Source organism: Pyxicephalus adspersus, chromosome 1 (genome assembly GCF_032062135.1).
Source record: "Pyxicephalus adspersus chromosome 1, UCB_Pads_2.0, whole genome shotgun sequence".
Lineage (NCBI taxonomy): Eukaryota > Metazoa > Chordata > Amphibia > Anura > Pyxicephalidae > Pyxicephalus > Pyxicephalus adspersus.
The window spans coordinates 124748275-124774183 of NC_092858.1; the positions used below are offsets into that span (position 1 = coordinate 124748275).

Below are 25909 nucleotides of genomic sequence, written 5' to 3' on the forward strand. Positions count from 1 at the left end.
TAGGAGTTTTAATATAAAAAGCAATAATAGGCCTTCAGGGCAAAAAAACACAGGGCAGAATTGGGGATAATATATCATTTAAGAAAAACAAAAGTCTAAATGTTCCATGCTGGTTACATTACTATTTGATAATGGTTTTCAAAATTGTGCCCATATTAAGCAGACATCATCATACATTGTTGCAATCAGCTTGGTGACTGACTACAAAAGACTAAAAGCCATAATACAGATCTGCAGCATTGCCAAACTGGTTTTAGGGCGGTCCTGCTAAGTGAGAGATATAGTCTAGTATTGGCTCTGATACTGCTGGTGACAGTAAAAGAGACCACAGTAATATACATTTGGCTTTTTTACCTGTCTGTTATCACTTATTTGCCACCCAAAACTTCTTCCCAAATCCAGGCACAGCTCACAGTGAGGACCTGTAGATCCTGACCACATCACTAGAACATTGTACTTCCATTTACTTCTTGCCCAGGATCTGAACCATTATAAACGCATGCCTATTGTACATTTTGGAACATCAGATTTGCAAACACAGTAGTCACGTGCAGAGTTTCTTTTTCCAAAACAAATGCACATAGGCTGAACGATGTACTACACATTAGACCCCTACATCTGTGCAAGGAAGTGATCCGTAATAATGAACAAGCCTGTATAGAATTTCATTCAAAGAAAATAGCTGGTTTTCTTTGTTTGGGTTGGCTGAATCCGAATTAAATTTATATATACCTAGTAGCAATGGAAAAATTGCAAATCTACTCTCCTGTTACAATGAACATCTTTGACTGTGAAGGCTTCCATATCTTCAAATTCTCCCTGGAGTTGCATTTCTCATTTGAATCTGACTTCAGCCATGTATGCAAGGATCCCCAATGAAGTCCAATAGCATGCAGCCAGTCAGGATACTGTATGCTTCCATTGACTGGTTCCACAGTTTTATGTATGTTATAAAGCGCAATATCCTTGGTGCCATTTTGGTGCTTCATAAAGTCTTGTTGAAATATCACAGAGAGAATATGTCCCCAAAAAAGCATATTAACTTCCAATGTGTGCTTTTTTATGTGCCAGGACAGTTTTATCCTCACTCCATTACCTTTAAATACTCAAACTTATTATTCGTCTTTTTTTTTCACTGGCGTCTTTTCATGTGGTTTCAGTTTATTGTCCTTGTCTTTGGAAACCACGCTGATATTGAGTTGATCCTGAAGGCATAGTCGATGTTTACCATTCTTAATGAGATAAAGAACAGCATCTTTATAGCCTTGATAATGAAAGTCATTTAGTACCTGTGGGTGGAAAGGATGATTAAAGTAAGAACAATTACATCCTATCTGTGATATTCCCGTAATGTTTATTGCCCACTCAGCCCACATATTGCTGCTTGTGCATGAAATGAATACAGTATATTTTACAGATAAATCCCTAATACCCAATTCAAAAGTCTATATCAGCCTTTCTTAACCTTTTTACCCCTGGAAAACCCTAAATTTTAGTTGTCAGGGTACCCCTACTATAATCAATCAATATGAAATTGGTATTTGCAGTGGTTACCAGTAGAATGCATGTCCCCCATACATTAGTGGTTAGAATTTCACCTTTCCAGACAGGTAAAAAGGTTTTTGGTTGTATGTAGCTGTCTCTGTCAAGTGGTGTTGGCTCTGGAAACATGTACCAGTTTATTGGAGATAAGATGGCCATAGTTCAGGAAAGGCCCCACCAACTTCTGGAGGAATAGGGTTCCCCAGAACCCAGGTGAGAATGGCTGGTCTTTATAGCTAATCATTTTATTTAATGTATTTTAAACTCATAAAGCATATTTCTATTTTGCCTTTATCCCCATATAACATAGCTATAAAACAAATGTATTTTCCAACTAAAGTGCTTTTAGAAACTTTTGATATCTCCCCCATGCTGTGTTTCTTTTGGCTAGTTGTGGAGTTTGCAATGTTTTAGGACTGTATGTCCCACAATGTATTGCCTTCTTGTGCTTGTACCTTAAAGCAAAGCACTCTGTGCCCATAAATGCTCAACATGCTGGCCATACACACTGAACTGGTGCAGGAGAACCAGAGTTACATCCTTAATGTAACATAGTTGTATTATTTGTTGATTAAATCAGTATATGTGGTATCTTTATACTTTTAGCAATGTGTCAGTACAGTTTTGCAGTGAAATTACACCGCAGTATTGTCTTTTGTGTGAACAGGGAGTTTAAGCGCAAAATTTAAATTTACCAGCAAAATCAGAATAATTTTTTTTCAGGCCTGACATTCATTTTTAATACTTTGAAGTGTTGAACAAATGTGCAGCCATGCACAACCTCTACCTGAGATTCAGCTGTCATTGTGCGGCCGACATACCATAGTATTGGTCTAGAGTCTTGTTAATGGGCTCCTGACCACAGGCATTAACCTTACCAATCGACTCCTGATATGATCATTATGATAACAAATTTTAATGATCACTGTGTTAAGACAGATCAGTAGCTGCTGTGTCCATTTCTTGTCAGTGTGATTTATTCATTGTACATAAATTATTGGTAGACGGTAAATCAATAAGGAAGCAGCAGATGAAAATCCTGCATTTTGCACACATGAGGGAATACCATTTATTGGAGCAGTGTACTGGTTGTACTGGTTTTGATGCGTTAGCCAATTAAGGATTGGTTTTAACACAAAATACGCAGGAACACCACAATGGCGTGACTTTGTCAACAGGTTCAGTTATGAGTGTACTGATGTAGGTTGATAGCCCATTAAAAAAAAAAAAAAATAGGCTGATTTAGCCAAATGTACATTAAAGTATATATTGTCTGTTCCAACACTCCATGTTATCAAGCAGCAGGTCAGGACTGACAGTCTGCGAAAGAGCTCTATGGTTCACCTAGTGCTCATGTGTACCCATGTGACCGGGGCCACAGCTGGAACACAAAGTTTGGATTGGCAACTATTTACATATAGATTCCACCAGTTGTATGTAGCTATTAGCCATTGTGCAGGTAAGGAACAGCAAGCTTGTGTATAGGCTCCACCTGCTAACATGTGTATAAAGGGGGTTAGTATGTTGGTCCTAAAGTGTAGTAAAAGTAAAAGACAAACAATTTCAAATCCAAACTTCAGAACCCTTGCAAGCCCTTACCAAGTTAAAAAGGCCTGTGACCTGTTACAGTAATTACAGAATAGAAATGGATGCATCGGCAGAATTACAGGCAACAAATATTAAAACTATTTTTACAGGAGCGGGACAATTGACAGATATATATATATATTGCCCACAGTACCACTTTAACACATATGCAGGAAAAGTTCTGGCACACATACAGGGAGTGAGGTTAATTCCATTCATTGCAGTAGAAGCTATTAGGTATTTAAATTATACTTACAAAGGCTGGGGGTGGGAATAAGGCATAGCTTATTCTGCAAATATTTTGGACAGATAGCTGGAAACTGGTATTTAAAAAAGAAATGCAAAAATGGCTGACAGGGCAGTCTCGAGGGCAAATATCAATCTCCCCCGTGAAAGGCGACACAGTGATGATGGACTGGAGATCATAAAGTGGCTGTAAAGTTGAAAATCCACCATCAATATACCTCTGTGGAAAAAGAAGTATGCAAATGATTCACAAAATGATGATTCACAAAAAAAGTTATTGTATATATTACATTGTAAGTTTCTTTTAGGCAGGGTCCTCTTCACTTCCTGTGTCATTGTTTTACACTTCTCTAACTTCTCTTTTACCTCTCTAATATGCAGGTTTGTCAACTCCAACCCCTATCTATTGTACTATAATGCATAAAATGTAGACACTTAAATAAATAGTAGACACTATAAATAAAGGACAATAATATTATTAATTTCTCATACCCTCAAGCCACGTAGTCCACGTGTACAAACCTGAATTCAGGACTTTAACGGATATTAGTATCCTAAGGAAAGGTAAAGTATTTTTTCCTCCACAGCTGAATGGTGGGTGTTCTTAATATAAGAAACATTTTTAGAAGTACCAGAAACAATAAAAAATTTCTCTGCAATGTTCTTTTACATTTGCACATTGATAAAGAACCCCTAGACCAGTGTTTCCCAACCTTTCTTAGTCGCGGCACATATTTTACAATTAGAAAAATCCCACGGAACACCACCAAAAAGTCAGACACGTAAATTAACACACACACACACACACACATATATAAAATACTTTACCATTTAATCTTCCTCTACTTTATTGGAATTTGTTATTTAATTGAATATCTGTTTACTGGTGTATAAATCTAAAGGATCATACCAATAAATGATTATGGAATGTCCTACTGCAAAAAATAAAAAACAAACATCCAATTTTGACAGACTGTGCAAATGCCAATTGCAGGTGAGTTTGTATCAGCTGTGCGCTGAACTTTGAGCATACATAATGGTGTTGTCTAACTGGCTTTTTTTCTTTGTCTTTTTCTTTTCTCTTGGAGGAGGCTGTTGTTTTGTGTTTTATCCTGATTAATCTATGTTGGTGCATGTTGCAGTGACTATGTTGCAGTGACTTTGTGTCACTGTAGCTGCACAGCAAAATAGAGGACCCTCTGTGTCAGCTTGGTAAGTGGATATGTGCACAGGGCGGAGAGTCTAAGCAGGTGCCTTCACCAGATCCTCTAGAGGTGAGGGTGTTGTGCTGCAGGGAACTGGCAGGTTGCGGCCCCCATGCACACAGAGTCAAGTGACTGCTAACAAGCTGGAACAAAAATGTAGTGCCATAGGGAAATCCAGGAGAGTAGTCAGACAAGCCAAAACATCAGGGCAGGCAGCGAACAAGGTTGGTCAGGAAACAGGCAAGATGTCGGGACGGGAAGCAAACAAGCGTAGTCAGGAAACAAGCCGGGGTCAGTACACAAATAATATGGAACAGGAGACACAAACAGGAACCTGGAAGCAGAGCCAAATGAAATCCTTGTTCAGGCAACGTCCTGTTGCCCTTCACTTCCTTTTAAGGGCAGGGCCTGAGATGAATGGACCCATGTGACCTGCTGCATCCTACTCTACCACCAGAGGGAATCCAGTAGACTAGAGGTTGGTGATTTTCACAACTCCACTAGCAGGGGGAGCACATCGGTGAAACACTCTAGTCCTCTGTGGTAGTGGAGCTGCTGACTGGGGGTCACATAACCTGGACCAGGAAGTGTACTGAGGAGATGATGCCTTAGCAGAGCTGGTGCTGGCAGCAGGGGAGTGAAAGGTGGGTGGCACTGAAGGAGGCACAGATTCCTGGACCTGCAGGGATCTGTGACACTTTGCTTACCATTTAGCATAATAGCTGCTTTTGTTTTTTAAACTTTGAATGTTTCAATGTCCATTTGAAATCAATGTTAATGCTATGTTATTGTGTTTGTGGCCATATTGTTTGATTGCAATATTCTGCCTTTATTACCACTTTTAAATGTTTGTCCTGCATAAATATTTTCTAATCCAGTTTTCCACCCTTGATAGTTCAAAATGGCATATTTGTTTGGTAGTAATTAGTAATTTTTAAAATGCAATATTTGTTGAGCCATGTTTGAACTATTTTGGCTTTATATGTAAGTGTACATGTGTTTTGTTTGTTTTTTTTAAAGATTTATTGTAGTCTTGTGTGTTTTTTTTATATTTTAATGTGACCTTTTAGCAAATGTTTATTTTGAATAAAGTTGTTTCTAAAATGTTGTCGTTGTTTTTGGGGGGTTTGTTGTTATGTGATCCCCCAGGACACACAGTTTAAAAAGTCAATTGTGATTGTTTTTAAGCTGTTCTTTTCTCTGAATTGTTTGAAAGGCTAAAAACAGCACAATTGTCTTGTTAAAACTCAGTTGTTTGACGTGCATAGTTGTGCGGCAAACTTCAGGAGTGTGATGCACATAGTTGTGTGCCAAGGCGGACCCGCTATGTGCGCCTGAACTGTGTTTTATCAGTTGATAAATGGATCGCACTTTTGCAAAGAAGGATCATCATTCAGGTAAGTTTTTATTTTTTTGTGTATATTGTTTGTTTTGCTTCATGTGCACTCATGCATGTATGTATAGACATGAGTGCACATGAAGCAAAACATGTATGTATGCATTTGGATGTGTGTACATATACATCAGGCAGCACAGCACAATGACAACAAACCTATAACACAACTACAAATGAACACAGGAGTTGTGTGGGGACAAATCAACATAAGTGCAAATGTCAGACTATAAAAAAAAAAAAAAAAATCATGACAATTTATTCAGGTATTCAGAAAAGGACTATGTATATAATACATTCAAATACCAATATGTGACAATGGGACACAGGCAACGAGGGGGTCAAGTAGCAGTTTGGAGTGGAAACCATGCAGACATTTGTACTCAATACTTAATGAGAATTACAAAAAAATCACATCAATGCATACCATCTAAGCAAACTAAATTAATTACCCCTCCCAAACTAGTCCAGTTAAAATAGTACTAATGAAAATGCATATGTATTTGTATACATTTAAATGTATTTTGACATACACACACACAAGTGAAATCACTAAATGTTCCTAAATACATGTGATATAACATATTTGCCTATAATCCTTTACTAAAATATTTGATTTCTCTAAAGCCAAACTAGAATGAATATTTTATCAGGTCACAAATGTTTGTTCACATATTTTTTTACACTCATACATAAATGAAGCAAGTTTGTGATTGAGTAGAATGTAACATAAAAAAGTAACACTTACAAAAAAAAAAACATCAAGCGCTACAGATTCAAACTAACCTGGAATCGACGGGAGATGGGCACAGAACAGGGAGCAGGTGTGCGCTAATCAATTGCTATCACCTCACTATTGAGTTTAACATCTCCTCCTGAATCGTGCAGCTGAAAATTAATCTCTCTAGTTGGGGTATTCGAGATCGGCCCCAACGTCCGGTAATAGAACTTGACGACCGGCGTGTTTTTACGCCCAACGAGCGTACGTGCATTTGGTTGATAAATCAGGCATATTGTTTCTAAAGTGCAAATAACAGAATGTGAAGTTTTAAGTACCTACTGCCTGAGGATTTACTGCCATCTAGTGATTAGTGCATTTATTGCTGTGTATTTAAGGAAACTAAAATGCACTGGTTTTCTATTCTCCTAAAGAACGCTATAGCCTTTTCACATTTGTATCAACACACGTGTGGGCCCTGTGTATGTAGGTTCCCCAGGATTTTTTCCTTTAAATTTGGAGCAAAAAGTAGGATTTAGTCCTGCAAAAATTCATAGTGATCCAAACTTTCCATAAAATTCCATGATAACTCTGCTGGACTGAGATCCAATGCAATATAATCAATGCCGCCTGAGGAAGTTTGGGCTGCCTTTTGGAATGCAATATATGTACAGTAAAATGTACAGTATATGTACAGTAAAATGTGTTTTGTTCTACCTGCAACATTTAAAAAAAATGTACGGAAAACATTACTATGAAAAAAAATACTGTATGGAAATTTCTTTTACATATACTTAAAAATTGGTAAAGGCTAAATACTTTTATATGACAAAAAAAATAAGTGTTTTTTACATTTTCCCCAAAATGCACTGCAATATGAAAGGCATTTATTTATCCACTGGATGGCAGGAAATATTCCTTCAATGCTATGGCTATAAAGAGACAACATTAAAGATGGCGACGAATAAGCAAATCTTCTCAGATTCTATTAGGTAAAGATAAAGGGTGGATCGTGTTCGTAAAAAATACCTTCCACATGGTATAACAAGGAAAAAACAAAATTAGATTAGTTAGATTATTTTTTTCCTATTAGTGTTGTGCAGCTAATAAAAAGTAAAACCCCCAAATTTCCACCCCCTGAAACAAAGACCAAGTTTTATTTTTTATTTTAAAAGCAGCACCCCCTGCTGGAAATGGCCGCAAAATAGTGATTGCCTAAAAAGATTGCAGTTAAAATTGTTGCTGATGCAGATAGAAATCCTACATTTCTGTTATTAGTCGGGCCTGCAGGACATGTTTTTATTAATATTAATATTAGTATGCAGTATTTAGTTTACTATTTTTTTTTAAAGTGCCAATATATTACAAAGCTCAAGGGCAATGCAGTGCTGGTATCACAACCCAAACCTACAGGAGCTGAATCTACGGGTAGCAGCAAATTTGAAGTTTTTCTAGACTTCATCTTAACCTCAGTAATTGACTAGACATATAGGTCTGGCCCACCGTAATGCTAAACAGATGAAAAACTGACAAAATAATTTTCCAACAGCACAATCAGGTTTAAACATTAATTATCAATATTTCCTGTGGGTATAAATGATTTTATGATGTGATCAAACAATACTCCCTAATAAAATATGCCATATATGATGATTTAAAAAAAATGAATACAAGCCTGATGAACAAGCAAGAATGCGGAAGCTCGACTAGCTGGATTTGAGCAGACAGTATGTCTCTGAACACCTCAGAATTCATTTGTCTGCTTCTGTCCTGTGTCACATCATAGATAAACACTAGTGTCCCAGTGCCATGGCAGCCATGCACACCCAAGCCATCACACTGCCTCCGCCATGTTTTACAGATGATGTGGTATGCTTTGGATCATGAGCTTTTTTCTTGCCAGCATTCTGGTAAAGGTTGATCTTGGTTTCATCTGTCCATAGAATATTTTTCCAGAACTGTGCTGGCTTTTTTAAAAGTTTTTTTTAGCAAAGTCCAATCTAGCCTTTCTATTCTTGAGACATATGAGTGGCTTGTACCTTGCAGTGCACCCTCTGTATTTACTTTCATGCAGTCTTCTCTTTATGGTAGTCTTGGATATCGATACGCCTACTTCCTGGAGAGTGTTGTTCACTTGATTGGCTGTTGTGAAGGGGTTTCTCTTCACCATGGAAATTATTCTGCCATCATCCACCACTGTTGGCTTCCGTGGTCCAGGTATTTTGGCTTTACTGATTTCACCAGTGCTTTGTTTCTTTCTCATGATGTACCAAACTATAGATTTTGTTACTCATAATATTGTAGCAATTTCTCGGATGGGTTTTTTCTGTTTTTGCATCTTAAGGATGGCTTGTTTCACGTGCATGGAGAGCTCCTTTGACTGCATGTTGTCAAAATCTTCTACATTCAAACACCCCCCACGTCAAATCAACCCAGGGCCTTTATCTGCTTAATTGATAATGACATAACAAAGGAATTGCCCACACCACCCCATGCAATAGCCTTTGAGTCAATTGTCCAATTACTTTTGAGCCCCTGAAATGAAGAGATTGTGTAAAAAAAGGCCTCACATTTTTATGCCATCTTTTTGTTCAACCCACTGAATTAAAGCTGAATGTCTGCAGTTCAACTGCATCTGATTTGTTTAATTTAAAATGAATTGTGGTAATGTACAGAACCATAATTAGAAAAAAGCTGTCCCTGTCCATATATATATCTATAGATGCTTGTGTGTGTGCTTTTCACTTCTGTGTAAAAAATCTAGTCCACTGGCAAAAGCGCTCTCGCCCGCCAGAGCTTGCTGGAATTTATCACCAGGCAGATCCTCCGTCCGATGCGCGGTTCCGAGCAAGCGATCATTTCAGTTGATAACTGCTGGGAGAATACGCCTGCGTATTCTCGCTTGACGAAATTTGCTAGATAAACAGGTTTTTAGCGTCCGATTTCGGCTTGCGCGTATGCCAGCAAACTTCCGATTCGGCTTGATGAATCAGCCTCATTGAGTCAAAAGTTTGGGTTTCATGTATTATAAAGAAATTACAATAACTTACCACTCCACGGAATGAAGGTGGGACCAAGCCACAGTAAAATGGAACAAAACAGCCACAGATCAGAGCCTAAAATGATACATATATTAACACATTTTTGTTAGCAAAATGGTCATGTGTGTATGAGAACTGACTTGTAGCAGGGTAGCCTCTTTTATTAAAGTGGTATTTTATCAAATATTACCACCCTACTACCCCATACTGTGCATGCTTAGTACAGCCTTGGCAAGTTTTATGCCCCTACTCATCCCTGTCAATACATTTTTGATGCCTTAATAGATAAATTGTTTCATTCTTAAGGTTTGGCACCTACCTGGAGGGTTAGTATTAGGAGCCAGGTTCTAGGTAAGGTACCCTTAGGCAATGGGGGAAGTTGCAAAGGGGGATAAATTTAAGTGGCTCAGGGATTGGGTCAGAGCCTCTGTCATGTCCCTACTTCCATTTTCCTTCATCTATCAGGGGGATTTCATACGAGAAATAAAATCCCCTTTTATCTAAATAAAAAAACAAATGGCTGGTTGTAGGGTAGTAAAATACATTTGAATGCAAACTAAAGATCCAGTGGATACTGGTGGTGTTATTTAAGCCTGTTCTCCTTTTGGACTTCTGTTTTGAATGGCCTACTGATCCACTATCTCGTCTTTATCACAATAACCCCTTTGTCATCTAAACAATATATCGGTACACTTTGTAACTGAAGTGAATGGCATGTATTCACCCATTATGGAAAAGTTCATCTTTACCTATAGTGCAGCAATGGTTCTAGAGAAATATTGAGATAGTTTGGAAGACCTTATGACCTCTGTACCTAATTATTCTACTCAATTCCAAACAAATTTGTTCTAATAGATTCTATTTTCTTCTAAGTCTTACTCCAAGGATAAATTTGTTGCACCTATTGCTTCCCCATAAAATAATATATTTTCCTACTCTCTTTGTTTCTTCTTTCTCAGTTTCCACTCCCTGGTTACTTTCTCCTTTACCCTTCTTCCTGTCTTAGTTGCTCTCAGCCCATCCTTTAGTTAATCTTCTGTAATCTCACGGTTAGAGTTAAGATTATACTTTATATGTTTATATGATTTTCCTCATTCTGCATGGTTTGTCTTTAAACGAAAAGCTTATTACAAAAGGGTGTTTTACTTTGATTGTTCCAATATTTGAGCTGCAATGTATTAGATAAAGTTCAGAAAATTTAACATAATAGAAACGCCAGTGAGATAATAACTATAGGCTGTGAATGCCACACAGAAAATGCCAGTCTTTACCTATATCTGTAAATGCGAAATTCTCTAAGGAGCTTTGTATTTCATTGCTGGCTTAGCACCTATTAAACTACAAAATCATATATATCATGCCAAGGCATTATAATGTAATTGTACCTCAATAACCTCCTCCTTGGAGTTAAAATCAGAAACCAGTATGGTTTTTGAATCTGACAGTCGTGTAAGAGTCACATAAAGCCTTCCACTTGCTATGTGATGCCCATTTTCTGGCACAAACCTGCGCAGACCCTTCTTCAAAATGTTTAGTGGTTTAAAGCTTGAGAATAATGGCCCCAAAATAGATTTTCTGGCTTCATTTGCTGCATCAATGAATATTTGGTTTATATCATCTGAAACAGAAAAAAGTAGATAGACATAAGAAAAAAAATACATAGCTATAGGACATCATCTCTAATTTATATTTAAGGCATATATAAACCCATTCACTATAATCTCTCAATTTTATTATGTAAGCAGTCACTCTTATTATTCCATAAAGGGCTGTGTGATATTGTCACTGCAAAGGAGCTTTCCAACCTACTGATTCTCATCTTGGCAGCACATATTCACCAATATTTCCTCTGTCACAGCAGCCCTTAAAATCCCTATTTGTGGCTTGGGTCTCACACTAGGGACAATAGTTATTAAAGCTGAACACAATCACGTGGCAGGAGGTCACATGCTTTCCCATACTCTAAAAAGGCCAGGTATCGCCGAAGACAGAAGCAGCAGAGGAGCACTGCTAAGGTGAATATAAGCAAGTGTCAGGGTTTCTAAAATATATTTTTTTTAAAGGTTTTTTTCACAGTCACTATTTACCCCCTCCATGCTTTTGTGTTATTTTCTGCATCATCTTCTGTCACTGTTCACAAATGACCTCAGGGTTGAAAGATGGCAGTTGTAATTTGTCCCCAGCCCAAACTGTCATGGGCATACCCTCTGTGGGTGCGTCATCATGTTGGCCTGGGCTTACAGCAGTGCTGTAATTAGCTTCATCACATCATAATTGAGAGGAAAAAAAATTGGGAGAACAGGGTTTTTTTTTGCCAAAATAAAGTAACTATATAATGCTAAAATAACAACAAAATAAAATAACACTGGTAAATTATGGTTTTGGTAAAAAGAAAAAATATAGTAGTCCATATACTGCAGTCACCATGGATCCATTAGGACAGATCCAAGAACAACCACTATACAATTCATAGGAAGAAAGCATAGCAGGGTGCCACTTATGTGTCCCCCTCTTCTCTTCATAGAGCAAAAAGGGTGATGTGTACAGTTCGTTCATCTTTTGCTCTCGGTGGCTGGAAATGATCCTTAAAGATAGTTTCCAGCAATGAACATTTTACATGTGAACTCTGCCTAATGCATGATGTCTCTGTCTGCTGGTTTCATGAGATATACAATATGATTTGGCGATATCCCTTCTGTCCTGCTTAGTGTTCTCTTTTGAACTTGCCAACATTTGGAGTTAAGCCAAGAACATTGTACCAAGAACATTGTGAAAATCAAGAAATGCGGAACAGATTAGTACTATGGAGATCACATGTAATAATGGGTACTATACCCACTGCCCGTCTCTTTTGGGTACATCTTGAAGAGTTCTGTTACCCATTTAATAAAATGACTTTTACTTTAAAAACCATAAAAATAAAAAAAGATGGTTAGTACATTTTTAAAAGAATTTGGTAAAATATTTATCATCTCCCAGCTTTTTATTCATAGGTTCATAGTCAGGTCAATGACATGCACACAAACTTGAAATTTGGCAGTATGTAAGCTGAATAAATACATTTTTACATACTGATAACCTCTGAGCAGAGCAGTTTTAAGTAACATGGATATTTTCATTGCATCATAAAGCAAGTTTATATGACCAACATATGTCCACATAACTAATATGTAATGGGAATGTACAGTTTTTTAATTTATTGTTTTACATGTAAAAAAAGATTACACAAATGTAAATCATGTTGTCATTATTTGTGTGGATTGTTTTAGCAATAGGAATTGAAAAGACATAAAAGAAAAGTTATGAAATCGCCCTAAAAAAAGTCTCTTTTCCATGAGTTACATTTCCAAGCATCATGCACGTTCAATTCTTATCAGTTAGATCTATGTATGTGTGATATCACATAAATGTAAAACACTAGTACAATATACATCCAATTCAATACTTATACTCTAATTGGTAAACTTTCCATACCAATATTTATATTGAAGACCACCGCAGCTGCAACTAGAGATCCCGCTGAGGATCCACACACCTTGGGAGCAGACTTCAGTATATCAGGGGCTAGGTCCAAAAGTGCTTTCACTGCTCCAAACTGATACACACACAAAAATCCACTTCCAGAGAATGAGAGAGATAGGGGGGTATTTCCAGGATCTCTTTCATCTGCCATGGCAGGTAGTTGTTTTCTTGTTAGCAGTGTACAGAATCCAGGAATTCATGAAAAAACTGTATTTGTCCACTAAAACACTAGAAAATTGTATTACCCTTGGATGCATACATTTGGAAACCCATTTACTCCATTCTGTATATGGTAAAGATCCTCAGTCTCTTTGTTGTCACCCTCTATTTAAATAGATAATTGCCTCTGCTTGTTTCATAAGTTGATTGATAGGTAGCTAGTCTGGTTGTTGGGAGTAGCTTGCATAATACTGCATTTTCCTGCTCTCATCTTGCTTCTGGTCTGTGTTCATGTACGTCCCTTGTGTCATTTTGCAGTCCCCCCTCCACAGTTTAACCACTTTTCTGTGTGCATAACTAGCATTCCTAATTAAATTAATAACAGGATTCAAGGCTGCTGGTGCAGCTGGTCTTGTGATAAGTATTACTGCCTAATCAACTCCAAAAAGCCTTTGTACTGTGCATCCACATATCAATTTTAATAATTTTTTTCAAATTTCCATATTAAAAGATTTTAGTTTTTTCCTGGGTTTAGAGCTATGTCATTCCATGCAAGTTAAAATCTGAACATGGCAAGGATTGGTATTTTTTGCAGATTCTTTATGTAGAAGTGTAACTTCCTCCCGGGGTATTTTTTTTACTTGCCTGCATATATGCTTCTTAAATCCTTAATTTATCACCAGGGGTCCATAGCCAGAGGATGAGGTTGTTCAAGTTGTTATTGGGAGACAGAGATCACTGAGCTTGCCTGTGTCGATTGTAGTCCTTTGGCTGGCAAGGTATAGTGAAGGATGTGTGTAAAAAAACACATTTGGGCAAAGCTAAACCTGTCACCAGTTTGGAGAAATTCGGACAGTGGCTTAAGCTACGTACACACTTCCAATTATTATCGTTGTTAAACGAACGACGAACGATCCTGCACGATATCTGCGAACGATCGTATAGCACCGATCCTGTACATACAGATAACGACACGATCGTTCGTAGATATTGTACACACAATAGATGCGATCGTTTGAGCGATACAGGGAGTGACGTGCACCACAGGAAGTGAACGAACGTTCGTTCATCACGCATGCTCAGACCATGGACGATCAATGAACGATCGTACACACGAACGATGGTCAACGATCGTCGTCCAATCCGATCCGCTGGTCCGGTCGTTCATTTCCAACGACTTTCCTCGTTCGTCGGCGTCGTTGGTTACTTTTTTTACGAACGATTTTTGCCCAATCGATCGTTGGTCGTTCATTTTGAACGATAAAAATTGGAAGTGTGTACGCAGCTTTAGAGTATGATAGGCCAGGGAGGTGAGCCTGTGGACAGACTGTAAGCACCTGCTGAGTGACTGTTGCTGTTTAGGGAGACAGAAAGATTTCACTGAGCCTGATCACATGGCCTGACCTATTCATGTGAGATTTGAAGAGTTTTACTTGGGAGGTAACAAATTAATTAATGGCACCACATCCCTATCTCAACTCAAAATAGAATATTTAGAATGGGACTTTTTAGGTGCTTATAAAATTATATGATATATTTCTATACATTTCTATTATTATTGGTACAAAAATTAAAATTTCAAATAGTACAAAACATAAAACAAGGTCCATGTTTCCTTACTAGAGTACATAAAGACCATTTGTTAATCATAACAATTTTCATGTTACCGTCCTTGATGCGTTTAACCACAAGGGCTTCATCAGAAGGACACACTGTAGAGTGAGGCCTGCAGCAAGGGACTAAGCGTAGGGCCTGCATGACAGGGGGTGAGAAAAGATAGGGGTGGGATTAGCTAGAGTTTGGGTGGGAAGTAAATGGCAGGAAAATAGAATGGATTAAGTAAGAGGTTCTGTGGTAAGTGAGGGACAGTTTTTTGCAGGAGGGAAAATTGTAGGTAGGTCCACATCATGCAGTCTATTGGCGCTCTGATGCAACAGCTTAGGGCTGCAGCTGCCTCAAAGAGAGAGGCCAGGTTGCAGGAGAGGGTGGTGAGGATATTGGGGGCTGCCAATGGGCCCCCGGTCGCCGGATTAGGGGGGCTGCAGCTTTGGAGGCATAGACCTCCAGTTCGCCTGAGCCTGGAACCATTCACCAAGGCTCAGCACCACCTTGGGAGTCCCCAGAGGGACCCTCCCAACCTGCAGGCTGGGCAACGCTTGGTCCAGGCCGGGCAGAGGTTAGGGAGGAATCACCTTCGCGGGCGGAGCTCTGGAGAGGGGGCTGTGGCTTCCAGGGAGCACAGTTTCCTTTCTCCAACAGGTGAGGCTTTGAAAGGGGAGGCCTCACCTTAAGCTGGCCCATGCATTCTGCGGGGATCCTGCAGAGAGTGACCAGGAGGGGCGAACAGTTGTGTTCTCGTTGGGGGGTTGGGGTGGGTCTGCAGCGTATGGTAGTGGTTTATCTGCTGGGGGGGTGCAGGAGGTTTTATAGGGGCTATGGAAGGTCGTGAGATTATTGCAGCAAGGGGTAAGGAGGTGAGTTACGTTTGTGGGCAGCAGGCATTTAGTGCTTAGGTGCCTGCAACATAATATTTATCTGTTTGCGAGTCAAATTCCTGGGGTTAGTAATGTTATAGCTAATGCATTATCTCGCTTCCAGTGGGACAGGTTTCGCATGTTGGTGCTGGAGGCAGAGTAGTGCAGGCAGCCTTGTCCAGAGATGTTGTGGAAGCTTGCACTGGATTAATTGGTAATATGATACGAAGGTGTGCAGGGACCTGGGATGCTTATGCATATGACCTTTTATTGTAAGTTGAAAGAGGGAAGGGATTTTACAAAAGAATTTTTGGTGAAGCAGGCTGTTAAGGGATATAAGAAAGGTAGATGGATCCCGGATACCAGAAGGCCTGTGTCTTTGGAGCTGTTAATGGGTTTGTTACATGTATTGGAGGGGGTGTGCACGGTGGTGTATGAGCAGTTGTTGTTTAAGGTGGCTTTTGTTATGGCTTTCTTTAGGGCTATGAGAATTGGGGAATTGGTTAGTCCTGCCAGGCACAGGGCGGGGGGTGTTTTGTTTCAAGATGTTACATGGATGCCAGAGGAGGAGAGTTTGGTCATTCGAAAATCCAGGACTGATCAATTGGGGAAGGGTTTTGGGGTGCAGCTTTTCCGGATGGTGGGGTTCCTTGTCTGCTTGGTTAGGGTGGTGGAGGATTTTCTTAGGGAAAGGCCACTAGTGGGGGAGGCCAGTGTTGGTACATGAGGATGGGGCCTTTTTGTCCCGTTTGCAGTGCATTGTGGTGTTCAAAAATTGTTTGGTGAGCACGGGTATGAAGCCCGGGGGTTACTCGCCCCATTCCTTTTGGATTGGGGCGGCCACTGAGGCAGCTGGATACGGTCTGGGGGAAACAATAATTTGTCAGATCTGGCGTTGGGAATCTAGAAGTTTTCAGGTAAAAGTGAGGCTGCACATGTTGTGATGGGATGGGGGGTTTTATGGGTGATGGTTGTTGGGTATTTTGTTTGTTTTGTGTTCTAGGTGAGCGGCCCTGCTTGATTTGGGTAATAGGACATTCTTTTGTTTGGTGGGGCGCCAAGAGGGCTGAGGTGCGGCCCAAAGGATGGCAGCTTGGTTTCTCCAGGGAGGAGGCTGCGGTTCAGTGGCTGGGAGTTCCCGGGATGTTACGAAGCAGAGTGGTGCCAGATATCTGAAGCTTTGCGGCGTTGGATCATCCTCCGGATGTGGTAGTTATCCATGCAGGGGGTAACCATATGGGTCGCAGGTGCATGCGGGAGCATTAGGGATATCGGGCTGGATTTTTTGAGACTTAAGTTGGAGTTTTCGGGTCTAATTATAGTTTGATCTGATATGGTGGCTAGAATTACCTGGAGGGGGGCGCGTTCTGTGGACAAGTTAAATAAGGCCAGGATTAAAGTTAACAAGGAAGTGGGCAGGTTTGTGGCCCAGAATGGGGGGATTGTTGTTCGCCACAGGGAATTTGAGGAGGAAACATGGAGATTTCTGCGAGGAGATGGGGTGCACCTTAATGCTGAAGACATTGATATGTGGTTCCTGGGGTTGCAAGATGGCATACAGCAAGCTTTTCAGGTGTGGAGGGGTGCTCAGGCATGAGATATCCCGCCTGAGCGGTGTGGCGGTTCGGGTTCAGGAGGTTAAGAGCCCTGTTGGTCATTTTGGAAGGGCAACCCAGTGGTGGGGTGCCCATTTAAAAGGTGTGATGGTATGGCCCCTGAGGCAGTGCTGGGCAGCTAAGGGGCCAGGGTGTATTTAAACAATAAAGATATTTGGTTGGAGTGGACTTTACCTTTTCCTTGACCTACAGACTGGTGGAGTAAAGTGGAGTTGGTTTGGGTATAGTGCAATTGAGCACAGTGATTTCAATGGGGGGGTTTTGTTTATAGGTTTATTTTTTTAATTGGTTGAGGAAAAGTTTTTTTATATGTGCAAGGATTGTGAGTTATATATTATTGGTATATTAATGTTGTGTTTTTTATGTCAATTTAAGTTAATATATGTTATTTATATAATGGTATATATAATATATATTTGTTAAATCGGCTGCTTGCAAGCCATTTTAAATCCAACAAGGTGTCAGAGTGTTTTTGGAGGGAATAAAATGTTTTTCTTGTGTGGGAACAGTTTTTCCAATATGGGAAATGTTTCACTAGGGGGCAGGAGATCAGAACTACCCTAGTCATGGAATTATCAATTTCTTTATGACTTGTTTGTTTAGCATCAACTTTAAAGCACCTCCGTCAGTGTAAAAGAAAGTTGGATAGAAGCAACAGAATATTAATAAAAGCTGTATGACCTTAACGATCAAACCTGAATATTGTGAGTTTCTTTCCAGGTGTTTCCAGAATACTGTTGATCAGCAGCTTCTATTACATTTTAAGTTTTTGCTGCTATTTCAAAGAATGATTCCCCTCCAGCTTTAATGTTGGTGCTTCTTATTCATGTAAGATGCCAACTATAGGGCAGTGTTAAATCAGAGTCACACAGCAGTGGAGAAACTGTGTAGCTCAAAAGGCCAGTGACTGATTGTCTGAGATCTGATCTGAAATGGCTTCTATCAGGGACACGTCTATATTATGTTAACTTATAGGATGGAAAGACTGCATCCAGTAGACTGTCTGGAGACAACCAAGTGGCGAACAGCACTTCTGGCTACCTTCATTTGTGACAAAATGTGAAAAATGTATCACTTTACTACTTCCTAGTGGATCTTCCAAGAAAATCAATTTATGCCTGCACTGAATTTGCTTTGGAAATATTTTGTGAAGATACTGAGGGTTGAGTGCTCCATTATTCACTATAGAAGCCCCAATGCTGGTAAACTTTATGACACCTATTCTCACCTGCAAGTGGTTAGCAAGCTTTTGTAAGTGGCAGTTGAGCTTTATTGTCAGTCACAACCCACGGCAACTTTGGATGGTATTAATCTCACCTATTGCTTTTGCATATTTTTCTGCAATGGAATTCTCCATTTACCCAGTTTATTTGGGTTTATGCCTTTAACATGTGACCAAGGCAATGAAACGGACCTCGGATGCTGACTAGTCAGGTTCAATTGGAGGGTGTGGACTAACTAGGAGAGGAGCCAGGTAAAAGTGTTAGATCTAGACAGCAACAGAGCCAGGTGCAGGTGGAGGGTCAGCCTTCAGTTGCATCTGGCCCCATCACTGGTTAACACAAACCAACTTTACTTTTGTGATGCTGGAACTTGTAGACATGGGGATGGGAGCCTGGGAAGTTTTCCTAGTACAGGGCTGGACGTTTCTGTAGTTAGCCCTGTCCTTGACATTTTCTTAGTTTGGAAAGGGAGGGAGACCTATTTCAAGAATTGATGGCCTTCATAAAATCAAGGTATCCAAATTCAACCCAGTAGTGTCACATGCAGTTGTAGCATTTCTGGAAATTATGATCATGTTGGAAGGAGCAGGTAAATGTCCAAAAATTGGTACTCACAATCCACTGACAGGAATCTTTGAATTTATAGTAGGGACTATGTCTTATGCCAACAATTCTGTGAAAAGTGGTTAAAATAATACAGTGAGCATTACAGAGAGTCATGGAAACTAAATTAACTAAATGGGTACATGTTCATTCATACTTACAATTTATGTCTCAAAGTATAGAAAATTCACTAATTCTTTGTTACTTGCATTAACCCATCCATATTCAGGGCCCAAAGCACTTCTATTTAAATATAAGGCACAATCATGTGCCCAAATTCCATAGGGCTAAATTATAAATGCTTTGAGAATTTATCCAGGGAAATGGACCAGGAACTGGAACGTGATTGGAAACACAACTACACTTTTCAATTGCCCTCTCATGCCTTTGGAATGAATCTTCTTTAAGTTTGCACCTGGATACACCTGGACTCCATTACAACCTCGGCTGTTGCCATCATGTACTGCCTTTTCACCAAGCCTGATTCATCCTATCCCACTCCTGGAACGCAAGCTTACAAGGCTCACTACAGAAGCCGCTCACATGGCTTTCAGTTTGCCAGATTGTTTAATGTGCTCCTGTGATTGTGCTCCTTACCATTATTTGCTACAATGTATCATTCTCCCTGTACTCACTTTGCTAGTTCTATTCCATCTCCACCTTCCCCAGTATGGTAAATCCTTGTCTGCCTGCTACCTCTCTCTCTTGTTTTCTCTGTCTGTACTTCTGCTTGCTGGTGACATCTCACCCAACACACACAGTCCCAACAATTGACTCCCTCCTAAACCCCACACTTGCTCCCCCTAAAACTACTTTCCCTACCTAAGACATTGCTACCTACTTCAGAGACAAAATTGTCACAATCAGACATGATGTCTACTCACTGTGCTGCTCCAACCATATCCACCCTTCCACTTGTAAATCATCATTGGCCTCCCTCAGCCCTGTTACTGTGGATGAAGTCTCCTCTCTTCTCTCATCATCTCCATCTACTACATGTCCACTTGATCCAATTCCCTCTGATCTACTCCATGCCCATTCCTCCACCCTGCCCCCTGCCCTAACCGAACTATTCAACCTCTCCCTTTCTACTGGTATCTACCCCTCCACTTTCAAACCATTATTCTTCCTATCCTAAAGAAACCATGACTGAACCCTCTCCTTACCATCTTGCTACCATCCTATTTTTCTTCTTCCATATGTTTCCAAACTTCTTGAACGCCTTGCCTACAAAAGACTTATCAATTACCTGAGGACCAACTCTCTCCTTGACTCTCTCTAGTCTGGTTTTATAGCTGCCCATTCCACCGTAACAGCCCTTACTAAAGTGGCCAATGACCTTATCAGAGCCAAGTCTCAAGGCAACCTTTCCCTGCTCCTTCTCCTTGATCTTTCCTCTGCTTTTGACACAGTTGATCACCCCCTTCTAATACAAATCATGCAGTCCAATGGTATCAGTGACACTGCTCTCACTTGGTTTGCTTTCTGTCTGACTGCTCCTTTCAAGTTTCTTTCAATGGTAACTCCTCCTCACCCACTCCTCTCCCTGTTGGTGTTCCCCAGTAGTCAGTCCTTGGACCGGTTCTCTTTTCTCTGTACACCTCCTCTCTCCGTAGTCTCATATCCTCCATTGGCTTACAGTACCATCTGTATGTTGATGACACTCAAATCTGTCTGTCCACCCCTGACTTGTCTCCCTCAGTCCTGGATAAGGTCTCATGCTGCCTGTCAGCCATCTCATCATGGATGTCTGACCGATTTTTGAAACTCAAACTGGATAAAACAGAACTCATCATCTCCCCCCCCCCCCCCCTTCAAATTCCAAATCTCCCCCTGACATATTCCTGTTAATAACACTGTTATTCGTCTTTCCCCTCAGGCACGTTGTCTTGGTGTCACCTCTGACTCTGCCCTCTCATTTACCCCCCATATTCAGAACATTTCCAGGTCCTGTCACTTCCACCTATGCAACATTTCCAAAACCCGCCCCCACCTGACCCCATAGACCACCAAACTCCTTGTACATGCTCTTATCATCCCCCGTCTGGACTACTGCAACATCCTCCTCTCTGGTATTCCACTAACCCAACTCTCTCCTCATTCATCATTCCCATCGCTCCTCTTCTGCTGAATCTCTTTGCAGATCTCCACACTGGCTTCCATTTCACCTTAGAATCAAATTCAAGCTCCTGTGCTTTGCCTTCAAATCCCTCCACAGTTCTTGTCCAACCTACCTTTCTCACCTGGTAAAAAATACTCCCCTAGCTGCCCTCTTTACTCCTCTAATGACCTACAACTGACTTCTTCACTCATACCCTCATCACAAGCATGGCAACAAACTTTCTAGAGCTGCCCCATTTCTCTGGAATAGTCTTCCTTGTCCTATTCAGCTTGGTCCTTCTGCTCATATAAAAGAGCACTCAAAACCCATCTTTTCAAACTTGACTTCCCATCTTCTTCTGTCTCCTAAAACCCTAACTACTTACCCACCATTCCTTAACCCCGCTTCCTGTCATGTGCTGCTTCCCCCATCTCTTAGATTGTAAGCTGTTAGGGGCAGGGCCCTCTCCTCCTCTTGTGTCACTGTCTGTATCTGTCTGTCATTTGCAACCCATTTTTAATGTACAGCGCTGTGTAATATGTTGGTGCTATAAATACTGTTTATTATTATTAATAATAATAATAATAATATTAATATTAATTATAACAATTATGATAAAAACAGTTGTCATAAAAATATTTTAGAGACTCTATTAATCTTTGTGTGGATGTGAAAAAACAAACTTAAAATGCCTTTCAGAAGAATAATTGACTGATTCCATAGAAGTTTCCTTGAGAGTAATTGTTTTTCATGCATGAATTGCAATGTTTCCCTATAAATGGGAATTAGTTTACACATCCCCATGTGATATTAGGCAATATTTCATTTGTAGGACAGAACTTTGCCTTAAGACAGAACTTTTTTCCATAAGTAAAATGCTTTATTGTTTATATTGGGAATATGATGGGCATGTAGATTTAAGAAATATTGTAGTGACATTTGTACAGCTTTAGAATTGAATAGACAGCACAAACAAATTCTTTGTGACAAACCTATTGCAGTGCATTTTGCTAAAGCTTATCATCAGACATTTAAATTAGGAGGCCACTGACCATGTTCCACCTCTTCATAGAGGTGGAAATAGGGAAAAAATACAGAGGAAATGTTTCTTGATTTACACCATGCAAATATTCTTACCAAGAGGATTGAATAAATGATTGACTTGCGTTCTTGCCACGATACATGTCTCTTGCCATAATGATGGGTTTGATTTTTTCCCTTACCTTCAATATGGCTATTTTGGTAATATTTTGATTTGCTTGCAGTTGTTTTTTTATGACGTGCAGTTCCAGTTTGTATATATAATGTACATTTTTTTATAGATTGTGTATTTTTCATAATTTTTTGGGTCTAAGATTTGTTACAGTTTGCCTTGAGCAGTATATACATTCCCAGGTTACTTGTCATGCTTGGTAACTTGCAGTTTTGGATGCCACCATGGCTACTTAATGGTTATAGTGTTGAATGGGCACCACTTGCGGTTCTGTTGATATGATCTTATGTCGCTTATAATCTTTTGTATAATTTGGAACCGTGAAGCCAGACAAAAAGCAAATTAATTTGTGCTTGAAATGCATTTTCATGTAATGTAGTGTTTTAAAAAATATAGGTACCTGCAGATGCATGTTTCTCTTTAACATCAAAATGTCTGCAAAGCTGCTTTCATTCATTTGGTACAAAGCTCCTGTCCCCTGGATAAATTGGGTTGATTAGGCACTTACCTGCCTGAAGGTGCCCACCTGCGGTCCTAATAACTGCAGCCGCATGCCAGTGTATTCCAAGGCTTAGAAAGTTGCACAAGAATAGGTGCCCTGCTTCTAATGTTGCTCTGATGATAGTTTAGAATTTTTTCATCACTGTGACAATGCTCAACAGGACAAATAAAGAAGGAGATCCCCCTAGTTGGGACAGACACCAAAACAAAAATACGAGGGATTGGAATACCCCTTCACCTGCAAATCAAAGCTAACAAAAACAACTGGGCTTTCTTTTTGGTCTCTCAAGCAGACCTATTGGTGAGAAATTAGGTAAACTGTCTTTGCTGAACTCATTCTAATGAATGCTATTTATCTGTATATAAAGTTGATCCTTTGGTGTCAGTAGTTTGAAACAAACCTGCAGATAACTGCGTGGCAAGTTGTGTAATAATAAGCTGAACACCTGAGCTGCATACACATCCTGAGTCAGTGATTCAAAAGGTACTGAAGGCAGAAAATCAGAAAAAACAAGCAAGCAGATTTGTAGAACCAGATCACAAATGAGTTTAAATAATCTTTAAGTGCAAGGTCATCTTAAATATCATTGGAAGCAGAATGTTGGAATCGGAAAGAAGCTCAAATGTTGGTCTGTTTACCTATAATATAGCAAGGGTAGTTCCTAACTAATCTTTAGTGTAGGTGCTGCCCTCAAGATAAATCTTTAGGACGTGTAGGGTACCAAGCCATGATTTTTCCACCAATCACCTTAAAGAAAGCCATGTCTCGAAACACAGATTGGCATTCACACCATACACTAAATAAACAATTTGAATTGCTTGTATGCAAGGATTCATGGTGGTTTATGCTGTCTACCTTCTACATTTGGGTTGAACCTTTTGGAGGTTAGGTCTCTTTAACTAGTATCTACAGTAAGGAACTGGAAACTTAGTTCTTCACATTTCTATTAAACAAGAATCATTCATTTTAGGACCCTTAGACCCCAGAAACAGACCTTGGCCACTCAGCTATACAGTTAATATTTGTAACAGGGTAAATCCTAGCAGTGTCAGCTTTTGCTGCACCTCAGACACCACCCTCTTTGACCAACCCTCTCACAGGGAAAAGTCTATTTGTCCCAACACCTTGTTAGTACTGTTAAATGTGCACAAACATCACATCAGTCTTAATCAGTGCTTGAAAAGCATGGCATGCTTTCAGGTCCAAATTTTGGGTTAACTAGTCACCAAAATTACCTGGTTATAAGCATTTTGTGGCCCATTGCTTCTCATCTGAACTTTCCCTGGTAGAGCCTTCATTCACTGAATCAGTCCTTTCATCATGAAAGCTCAGCATCAAAAGCATTAACTTTTAGCATAATTTGCAGACACCCATGAGGATATTTTGAGCATGCGTCAGAGCCAAGGGGTTTCAAACTGAGGAATCACGCAGGATGCTTTTTTAATACCTTACAGCACCCTTGTCAGACCCTCACAAAAGCAACAATCTGAATGCATAAGGAAACAAAGAAACTGATTATTTCAACTGTCATTGGTGAACGCATAAAGAATAGCAATTGCCTGGATGTGTTTGGTTTTAGTAGTTTGTCACATTCCTAAAACAAGCCTGCAGATAAATGTGTGACAATTAGATGAACACCTGAACTGCATACATCCTCTGCTATTTTGAATCGCTTAGCCAGATCAGAACATCTACTGGGCAAGCTATTTACTTTACATTCAGAAATGGCAGCTTACTTAGTACCACAGAAAAATTCACCTTAAAATGCTAGTAATACTACCTTTCCCTACCTGCTACAATCTCAGGCTGGTTTCACAGCTTTGTGTTCCAGTGAAACCTCTTACCTGGCTTAGCAAAGCAATTTAAAAAGAAGCATCTGCACTTTCTCCAAATGCCATTTTATGGTGTTATTTGCAGCCAATTCAATTAAATAGACTGCTTTATTATATGTGTAATGAGTATTATTATATGTGTAATGAGTATTAACATAGTGTGTTTAGATACGACAAGAAAATTGGTGTTCCAGATAGGCTTTCTTTTTTTTCTCTGCTGTGTTATTGTTAAGGGGATCTGTTGATCCCAGATCAATTTTTCCCTCTTCCCTTTCTAATAGAGAGTGTAACACACGCAAATTATTGTGTGGCTAAATCACTCTCAAAACTTTGTTTGCACACAGTTTATATAACAGTTCAAAGACATGATCAGTGCAGATGACATGACTACAATTAGCAGACATGACAAATGTCCTTGAGGTTCTCTTAGAACAAGATGGTTTTAGTAACAGATATATAGCCGTAAGGAGGAAAGGAAGAGTTTCAAGGCAAAAAGGGGGGAAGCGGACGTTAGTTTACTGATAAGGAGAGTACAACTAGTGTCAACATAATTCAATTATCTACAAAACATAACAAAAATAATTAACTACAAGAATCAGCAAAATTCCACAGCTCTTTTCAGTTATCAAACAAACCTTGTATGACATCTCATATGAAAGTAGTTGAAAGTTTTATTTAAAACTAATGTAACCCTAGCATTACATTTTGGAACTGCTCAGTTGCACAACTAACATCCCTAAAATGTGTCTGAAACACAAAAATCATCTGACCAAATGGGTTTACACCCTAGAAATAATGAATTTAGTAAAAACATACACATGACATCTTGCAGTGTAATTCCTATACTTGCTGTCAAATCGGGAAGAGGAACTCCTGGGTGGAAAAGACGCCCAACCCTTACAGCTCTGTACAGATAGATGATATATTTTTAC

At 39.6% G+C, this 25909-nt stretch overlaps 1 protein-coding gene across 1 annotated transcript; it reads right to left on the minus strand.

Annotated features, from left to right (window-relative positions):
* Window positions 1-6: 6 nt before the first annotated feature.
* On the minus strand, window positions 7-13744 carry LOC140340883 (omega-hydroxyceramide transacylase-like). Its single transcript, XM_072426322.1, has 5 exons — window positions 13207-13744; window positions 11118-11350; window positions 9742-9807; window positions 3386-3595; window positions 7-1289 (listed from the first exon to the last, which is right to left on the minus strand). The coding sequence occupies exons 1-5, from the start codon at window positions 13403-13405 to the stop codon at window positions 1116-1118; spliced, it is 882 nt and encodes a 293-aa protein (XP_072282423.1). The 5' UTR covers window positions 13406-13744; the 3' UTR covers window positions 7-1115.
* Between the last annotated feature and the right edge of the window lie 12165 nt (window positions 13745-25909).

Bases quoted from the DNA above. Each gene is read 5' to 3' on its own strand.
- LOC140340883 (XM_072426322.1), bottom strand. From the start codon at position 13,405: ATGGCAGATGAAAGAGATCCTGGAAATACCCCCCTATCTCTCTCATTC. The intron at 3,596-9,741 runs GTAAGTTATTGT...CTTTTTCCACAG, and splicing joins CACCTTCATTCCGTGGAGTG to AGGTATATTGATGGTGGATT. The intron at 1,290-3,385 runs GTAAGTATAATT...TTCCACCCACAG, and splicing joins TATTCCCACCCCCAGCCTTT to GTACTAAATGACTTTCATTA.